This window comes from Aplysia californica, unplaced genomic scaffold (assembly GCF_000002075.1).
Source record: "Aplysia californica isolate F4 #8 unplaced genomic scaffold, AplCal3.0 scaffold00636, whole genome shotgun sequence".
Taxonomy (NCBI): domain Eukaryota; kingdom Metazoa; phylum Mollusca; class Gastropoda; order Aplysiida; family Aplysiidae; genus Aplysia; species Aplysia californica.
Window position 1 is genome coordinate 29,378 of NW_004797906.1, and position 9,507 is coordinate 38,884.

The 9,507-nt window shown below is 42.3% G+C and overlaps 1 protein-coding gene across 1 annotated transcript in view; it reads left to right on the forward strand.

Moving 5' to 3' along the window:
- Positions 1-9,507, forward strand: part of LOC101856606 — a gene marked incomplete in the record, with an annotated part of 62,244 nt that overhangs the window by 14,676 nt on the left and 38,061 nt on the right. Inside the window, 8 exon segments of the mRNA XM_005107842.3 lie at positions 774-866; positions 1,725-1,838; positions 2,629-2,724; positions 3,896-4,092; positions 4,468-4,533; positions 5,166-5,253; positions 5,916-6,229; positions 7,313-7,460. Coding sequence (XP_005107899.2) covers positions 774-866; positions 1,725-1,838; positions 2,629-2,724; positions 3,896-4,092; positions 4,468-4,533; positions 5,166-5,253; positions 5,916-6,229; positions 7,313-7,460 — 1,116 coding nt within the window.

Here is a 9,507-nt window from a genome sequence, read left to right on the forward strand (position 1 = left end):
GATATCATTATGGACTAGATCTAGATCTAGCTGGCTTTTTGACATTTCTGAAGGGCCATTGCAGGTTCTTTTTGGAGGGCGCCCCCATCATGTGCTGCTATTTTATAACATCCACAAAAGTTCTAATCGGGGAAATAGATTTTTGGGGGGGTGGGGGTGGAGGGGTTGTGTGGTGTGGCAAAATTTTCAGACAGTCTGGTTGAGGCTCACATGCAGGTCTACTTTTTGTATCAAACATCTATCGTTCTTATCTCTCCTCCCTCTTTTCTGTGTTTCTTACTGTCTTGTAACACCTCTAGTCTTCAGCACTTATATGGCCTTTTTGTGTTGCCGTAAAACTCTTACTAAAACAAAGCAAGACAATCACCTGTACAGACACGTACATCTCACTTCTACCCTTGCGTTTTTTTCTATATGAAAGTAGTGTCTGTGGCCAAGTGGTCAGGCTACTGGACCAGTAAGTATGGGATTGCGAGTTCAGGGTTTTGAGCGTCAGCTGAATCCGACATTGTGTCCCTGGGAAAGGCACTTTACATGAATTTCCCATTTGGCTAGGTCTTTTCGGAGATGGGCGATAAACGCAGAGGTCTCTCCTCTTAAATAACCTAACAGGGTTGATAGGGGTGTTAAACCTTTACCGTTTCACCATTTTGTATTATAATAACTATGTGTAAGACTTCCATGTCTATGACAACGACGGCAACGAATGACTATGTTAGACAATTTTTAAATGCCTATCAATATTTTTTTCTTCTTCTGTTTTTGTTCATCAGGAGCAAGACAGTTGGCAGACGAAGGAGAAAGAGCTGACGGCCAAAATATTGGAGGTGAAAGAGGCAAACCAGAAAGTGATCAACATGGAGAAGGTAAGGGAGAGTAATGCCGTTATACTTGTCATTTGTGTGTTGGTGCTGTGGAACTGACTCTTACTGTGAGGTTGTAGAATACAGTCGAATTGTCCAAGACAATCACCTGAACAAACAACTACTTCCCACTTCCCACCTGTTTTTAAAAAAATTTTCTATTATTATAATACACATCTACTTGTCTAAGACAAACACTTTTATCCTCAACTATGGGTGGTTGTCTAGGAAAATTAGGTTACCCTTAATATTTCTTGTCATTATCAGGTTCTGATGATGCTTTTTGTGTTGCATGAAAACTGTTTATGGCGTGGGTGGGTGGTTATTGTATGGAGTGCCCAAAGGTAAATAGATAATAAATAAATAAATTACATTTTATTGATCCGGGTGCAGAAATTGTGAGCTACAATGGCAAGTATACATACTTGCAGAAATACATAATTAGAAATAGATAAATACAAGAATACATAGATAAATACACAATATTACACCAATGCAGAACAATTTCACAAACCCGCGAGTGCTAGTTGCCACTGTGCAGAGCCCAAATTTTTTTTTTTTAAGCTGCAGTTGTCGTGTCTTGTTTATGGACACACCCCACTGACCACTCACCTGAACCTCGTGTCGTCGATACTTGCCTGACATTACTTTTGAGTCTGAACTCTACTCACTTAACCACTGGAGATGGCCAAATAGTCAACTCAGCTCTTTACCTTTTTTTTTTCTCTCTTCCAGATTTTTATCAATTAGCACTTATGTGTTAATCAGATCCAACAAAAATGTGCGTCATTTTAAAAGTCTCTGAATTGTTGTGTTAATGGGGCTGTAAAACGTTCACTCTCTCTCACAACATCCTCCCAGGTGAAACTGGAGGAGCAGAAGAAGAAACGCGAGGAGGTGGAGGCCCAGTCAGAGGAGCTCAAGACGGAGCTCAAGCGAGCTGTGCTGGACATGGAGCAGCTGGTCCGAGAGAAGGTCAGAGGTCGTCTGTGTTTGTGCACGTAGGGGAGCTGGTTATAGGAAAGTCCCCCACCCCCTGTCGATTCTGCACGTAGGGGGGCTGGTTAGAGGAAAGTATTTTTTTTTTTTTATTATAATGACAGTCCAAGACATCCACCTGTCTAAGACGGCCACTTTTCTCCTCAACAATGGGTGGTTGTCTAGGAAAATTTGGTTGCACTTAATAGTGGGATGGGGGGGATGTGTAGAGTTCCTCCCCCCCCCCCCCCCCCAACTTTTCAAATAACTTGAATGTAGTTAACTTTACCTTTCTTCAGGCACGTGTGATGTCACAGAGAGAAACAATTATCTCTTTTCTGAAACCAAAACACATCTAAACATTTTCTTCTTAGTTAAATAGGTTTGGTATTTCTTCATTTTCACCGTGTTTCATTCACACTCTGGTGGTTGGTAGGTGTTCTTGTGTGATTTGCTCCTTCTCTTTCCTTTCAAACATCTATATCTTCTGAACCTCTCCTGGTGTTTATTACTCTCTTGTATACCTCTTATCTTTGGCACTTATGTGACCTTATTGTGTTGCAAGTGCTGTAAAAGGCTTACTGAAAAAAAAATCTTTCTCTCTCTCTCTCTGTCTCTCTCTGTCTCTGTCTCTGTCTCTGTCTCTCTCTCTCTCTCTCTCTCTCTCTCTCTCTCTCTCTCTCTCTCTCTCTCACACACACACTCACTCATTCTCTCTTTCCCCCCTCCCTCTTGCCCTTCCTCTCATTCTCTCTCTCTCTCTCTCCCTCCCTCTGTCTTCATCTAGGAGAGTCAGAAGGTTGAGATGGCCATCATGGAGGCCAAGTTTGAGAGCACACAGAGGAAGCTGGAGACTGATCTCCACGCCCAGATGGAGAAGGAGGTTAGTCCATGTGTCGCATGTGTAGATTGTATTTTGTGGATGTGTCGTTTGCACGTTGTGTTTGTTAGTTGATGTGTCTTATGTGTATCTTGTTGTTCATTGATCGCCACGCTCAGATGGAGGTTATTCCCTCAGGGCAGTGCTACTGACTGAAGTGTCTTTAGGCCATTCCCAAAGGGGAGGACATTAGCATCTCGAGTTCTTATGCACAGTAAAATTGTAATTGTAAATGGGCTGATTCATCAATGTCACACTCATAACTGTGCCTGAACTGCAACAGGGAACTGCTGCTTTTTCTTTCCTAATCCTTACTATCATCATTTCGCCTCTACTTCTTTTGTATGTTTGTCACACTTTTGTGACCCACTAGTTGCGGGGTGCCTTGATAGTGGAAGCAGACTTTGTGCTGTTGAATTGAGAGGTGAGCGGAGTAAGTCTGATTCCCTATTAGGACTTTTCTATTGACATCCTTTCCTTGGCGCTCATATGACCTTATGCAGTTGCGAGCGCCGGAAAACATCTACTAAAACATCAGATGGAGAAGTGGGTTTGTTGATGTGCTGCATGTGTTTCTTGTATTTAATGGATGTGTAATATGTGTGTTATGTTTTTTTATGTGTTACATGTGTCTTGTGTTTCAAGTATGGGTGTTATTTTTCAGGGCTGACCCAGGTTGGCGAGATTATCTGCGCCGTCGGGTCGCTGCCTACAAACTGCGGAAAGCGCTGAAGAGAAAGGACAAATTTTTAATAATTATTGTTTTTGGTTTTTTTAAAGTACTCGGAGAGCTTTTTTTATTGGCCTATACTCCTGCACCAGGTGAAAAAATAAAACTCTTGAACTACTGCTAAACTAAACTAAAAAGAAAGACTGTTGAATAGGTATTTGTTGTATCATGCAGGGGGCGGGGGGGATGGAGTGAAGTGGGAATGATTCACTCTTTCCAACATATGTTGTTAAAAGTTGTAGACTCTCCTATTCAGCATTATTGTGAAGATTTTTATAAAGGGTAGCTCGTTTTCTACTTTTTAGGGGGCTGGAGAACAGGACTGCCCATCTTTACTATTTTGTAAAAACTTAATGCCAATATGATGATCTCTCTTACTCTTTCCCAGCTATGGCTGATTGCTGTTTTGACAATTTATTTCTCTTCACTCAAACAAACCAACAGATTGCTGACCAAGCATCTGAGTTTCACGGCCGAATGGAATCAACAATGGAGGAAATGTCAGAGCGACACAGGAAGCAGGTGGCAGAGATTCACGTCAGACACCAGAAGGACACGGAGAGACAAATGGTGGCTCTGAACGAGGACAGGGAGAAAAAGGAAGAAGAATATCGCAGACAGATCACAGATTTGGAAGAGAAGTAAGTGGCATGTAATGCTCAGGCATGTCAAGTGCGCCAAAATTGTTTTGCCTGTGAAAGAAGATTAGATTTTCATAATTTACAAATTTTTTTTTCTGATTTCTGTTTCCATTGGTCGTTTACAAAAGTGTCTTGAAATTATTTCAGATGGTCGGCGGGTGCTCTAGTGTGGTTTGTTCCTTCTTTCTTATCAATCACGCGTCATCTTTATTTCTCCTTCTGTTGCCTTAAAAGCTGCAGGTTTTTTTTTTCATACTTCTTACCAGCTGCAACTTACAATTTAGTACTGCATTATTGCACTGAAACAAAATTTATGTTTGCCAGTTTAGTTTAAAACGTACTTATGCTGAGGTCTCTACTGTGGTTGTGTTTCAGACTTCAAGACATGCGCTCAGAAAATTCTTCCCTGAAGCAGTCCAAGTTGAAGCTGGAGTCTCAGAGGTAAGTCAAGTTATTTTCTCTTCTCAGAGGATGCTGCGCCATTAGTCGTTTGCTTCCTTCAACTAGCTTGGTCAGAGCTACAAGCGAACCTGCTGTAATGATCACCTGTCTAAGATAGTTTTTTTTGGTGCTTTTTGTGACACTGTTAAAACTATCCAACTATCATTCTGTTCTCATCTCTTTTTATCTTTGTGTTCTCGTCACTTCATGTCATTCTGTTTTCGTCTCTTAATGTCATTGTTCTCATTTCATTTTATCGTGTTCTCATCTCTTGTCATTCTGTCATGTCTCCTCTTATCATTCTGTCATCGTCTCCTCTTATCATTCTGTCGTCGTCTCCTCTTATCATTCTGTCATCGTTTCCTCTTATCATTCTGTCGTCGTCTCCTCTTATCATTCTGTCATCGTCTCCTCTTATCATTCTGTCATCGTCTCCTCTTATCATTCTGTCGTCGTCTCCTCTTATCATTCTGTCATCGTCTCCTCTTATCATTATGTCGTCGTCTCCTCTTATCATTCTGTCATCGTCTCCTCTTATCATTCTGTCGTCGTCTCCTCTTGTCGTCGTCTCCTCTTGTCGTCGTCTCCTCTTGTCGTCGTCTCCTCTTATCATTCTGTCATCGTCTCCCCAGGATGGAAATCCTCACCAAGCTGCAGTTCATGATGCAGTCCCAGTGGAACGAGGCCGTCTCTCTCCTTGTCAGCACGCCACAGAAAAAGGTTAGAGAAAAGTCTGGATTATTTACTTCCTCATTCCACCTGGTATCAAATCTCAGAGGTGACAATTTTCTGGTGAAATCTGGAAGTCTGGATTTTAAAAAGTTGTCAGGATTTTATGCTATACAGTTGAGCCTACCCTAACAGCCACCTGAATAAGACAGATATTTTTCATTTTATGTCTTGTTTAGTTTTTTTTACATTATAGTGATAGCCACCTGTTTAAAGTGGCCACTTTTCTACTCGACATTGAGTGCATATAAAAAAATTATGCAACAAAATGTGTTTTGACATATCATTTCCATGAGGTCTGAAAAGATAAAGATTTATTTGTGGCCAGTTGGCACCTCTGATATCTGTTCTAGCGTGGAGAGAGTGGTGGTGTTTGAGGGTGGGGTGCTAGCTAACCTTTCGGTTGCTCAATGAATTTCATGCTTCCCTGTAGTATGGGGAATCTTGGTTCTAGACCCAGACACATCCGCTTTTGGACTTTGGTTATTTGAATTCCATGGTTCTACTCTAACCTGGCTTTCTGTGTTCCCTCCTTGATCAATGTTTATCTTATTTTGTCTTATCTTATAGCATCTTATCTAATGTTAACTTATCTCATCTCATTTATCTCATCTCATCTTATCTTATCATATTTCATCTCATCTTATCCCCAGAACCTCAACAGTTCCTTCATGTCCAGCCAGAGCGGAGGTCAACTTGCGTCTGCGATGGCGGTAACCGATGGCAACACTTCCGTGACCAGCCTCAACCTGGTCTCCTCGGGCATGCACCCCACGGCGGGCCATCCAGCTCGTAGCTTGGCCCAGCTGGAGGACACCGGTGGGTCAAGGACACTTCATTCTTCGACGTCATCACCTCCGCGGGCCGGTGGTGGTGGTGGTGGGAGTAGAGAGATGGGCCGAGGAGGAGATGGGAAAGACAGAGGGGAGGAGGATCGGATGGACAGAGTGGAGGAGTACTTACACAGGTAGGTGCTGGGGTTTGAAGTCTTTTCTTTTGACTCTGTTCCTCCAGTCTTTCGAATATTTTACAGAAATCTGTGAGATTTTAAGTCTAGATGAAGAAAGTAAGACAAGCCCTATTGAACTGCGTGTCTACCCTCATTTTTAAAAGTACAGTGTTTGAAGTTTTTTACTGTTTTGCTGGAGAGCAAAAAAACTGAATGTTATTTTGTTTAATATGGTCACATGAGCACGTTTTGAATGTTGTTACAAAAAAAAAAACCCAAACTCTTTGCAAACATTCCAGTCCATGTTTTAAAGAATTATACTTTGATAATAACTCCCGTATTTTCTCTAGAGCAAATGCTGTTTTTTAGGTAACAATATTTATTTTTGCGGTTCTCCTGTAAAATTGTAAAAACTGCATACTGTATATTAAAATTATGGCAGAATATGACATTAAAGGAAGACTGCATAAACATTTTTGTCTTTTCTGCTGTTAGAATGAGAAATATATGAATCCAGGTCAGATAAAACCTACCAGTGTTTCGCGCGCTCATGCAGTTGCGGGTGCTGTAAACACTTACTTACCCCCAGGGCAGTGCTATTGACTGAAGTGTCTTTAGGCCATTCCCAAAAGGGGGACATTAATCTGTTCTTATGCGCAGTAGAATTGTAAATGGACTGATTCATCGATGTCATGCTCATAACTGTGCCTGAACTGCAACTGGGAACTGCTGCTTTATCTTTCCTAATCTTTACCAGCCCCTATCCTCATTTTCCTCTTCTTCTTTTGTATGTTTGTCAAACTCTTGTGATCCGCTATTTCCGGGGTGCCTTGATCGTCGAAGCAGACTTTGGGGGGTTGAAGCTAGAGAGGTGAGCAGAGTAAGTCTGATTCCCTGTAAGGACTTTTCTGTTGACATCCACCCCATGGAGCTCATGTGACCTTATCCCTTTGCAAGTGCCGTAAAACCTCTACTAAAACTAAAACAAACTCTTACTTAACTAAAAAAGGGTCAGATCCAACTTTGCAAAGATTTTTTTATCTCACCCTCTGTAGTTTCTGTGAGCATATTTTATGTCGTTAAATTCAATTTGACTTTCAGTCTGGGAGACTCGCGGCACACGACAAATGGATCACTTCCTCAACCTCAAGGTCAGCAGCGGTCATCGCCGCTTCGTCAAGGTCTTCAAGGGTCGTCGTACGAGGGAGAGTCGGAGGCCTCACAGACGTCAAGTGACGCTCACTCCAAGGTGAGGGAAATGTCATGAATCATGAACTGATTACTAAAACTACAAGAGGCCGGTTCTCTTGAGAAGTTCATAAAATAGTGGCACAGTTAAACCTTTGGGGGCACTCGTGGCCAAGAGGTTTAGGTGTTTGCCTCTCATTCAAAGGTCCCGGGTCGAATCCGGGTAGCGACGCAAAAAGGTTCTTCTCTAAAATTGTCTCCTTTCACCTTCTTTTCTTCTCTCTTGCAATATTCTGTTGTCTGCTTTCGTCTCCACTTTTTGCCCCAACCCCTTCGCCTCCTTTGCCCTTTCTTCTGGACTCCTGACTCTTTCTGCAGCCTTTCTACTGCTACTCCTTGGCTCTTTCATACTGCTGTCTTTCAGCCACAACTCTGATCTTCTGGTAGGAAAGACCTACCCCTAGCCTTCTCGGACAAGGGCGAAAAATCTCGGAGTTCTCGTGTGCAAGTTGCGTACATTTCAGATTCCTTGGTGGTCCAAAATCGATAAGAGTAAGCTTCGGCCGGCACCCGGGCAAAATTCAAAATTTCCTATCAATTGAAATTGTTTGGTGTGTCCCACGCACTCATATGACCTTATACAGTTGTGAGCTCCGTAAAACATTTACCAACCCCCCCCCCCCCAAAGACAATCGGCCGCACAAACAGCCACTTTTTATCACCCCTCTTTTTATTTTTAAATATTGTAATGCCTTCCCACCTGTTTTAGACAACCACTTTTTGCTTTGTTTTGTTTTTTTCTTTTCTTTTTCCTCTGTTGTCCAGTAAAGACAATGCATCTGTGCCCAAATTTCTCCACGTGGATATGATAATATAAATATGTTGTTTTTTTCCCTCCCCATAGAGATTGAAAGAAATTATTTTTTCTTCTCCCCACAGAGATGGACAAAAGTGATTTTTCTTTCTTTTCCCCTAAGTGATTTTTTTATTTTATTTTCGTTCTGTTGTCTGCTTTCATTTCCACTTTCTGCCCCCACCCCCTCACCTCCTTTGCCCCCTCCTCTGGGCTCCTGACTCTTTCTGCAGCCTTTCTACTGCTACTCCTTGGCCCCTCCTTACTGCTGTCTTTCTGACACACCCCTGATCTTCTGGTAGGAAAGATCTACACCTAGCCTTCTCGGACAAGGGCGAAAAATCTCAGAGGGCCCGTGTGCAAGTTGCACACGTTTAAGATCCCTTGGTGGTCTAAAATCGATAAGAGTAAGCTTCGGCCGCCACCCGGGCAAAATTCAAAATTTCCTACCAACTGAAAATATTAGGTGTGTCCCGCGCGCTCATATGACACGGCTGTTCAGTTCTACTATCCTTGCGGAGCACTTAGTTTAACCCGTCCGCTGACCTCCCGGGGTCATAAATCCCACCTGACAGCCGGGCCACACATCGCTTCCTGGGCGATAGCGCTGTTACACGATTTTGGGTAGAAGTCTGTAATTTTCACTTGATATAGACCCCTGTAAATGTCCTCACTTATCTATCACTATGGGTGTGTGAGGTATCAAATGAAAGCTCAGATCTCCCCAGTAACCCGCACCCTTTACTTTGGTTCTAGTTCTAATCGTGATCACACACTGCCTCTGTACTTAACCCTACCTTGTGGTGCACGTATTTCTCGGATTGCTACAAAGATCAGGATTTTTTTCCATTCGGGAAACACAGATTGTCATCATTTTGTTATCTGCCGTATCAAGAGTCAGTGAGGAATTTATTTGTGAAAAAATTGTTTAGATTCACTGGAAAACTTTAGCAGGACGGCGAGTTTTGTTACTTCACCCTGTAATATTTTCCCGGCCGCTGTGCTGCCCCGCACGGTATTCAGAGGAGGCAGGGCTTCCAGTCTTCCGCAATTTTGCGGATTTCTGCAAATTAGCAGAATTCCGCAAATGGAAAAATTTCCGTAAAAATTTGTGCCCCAAAAAAAAAAAATTTTTAAAAATAAATTTCAAAAATGCGAAATACAAAATTTCCGTTATTACCAATAGTCAACAAAAGCCAACCCATACCGGAAGTGCTCTTTTATTTGAAAGTATAGACAGTGTCTTTCACTTTCA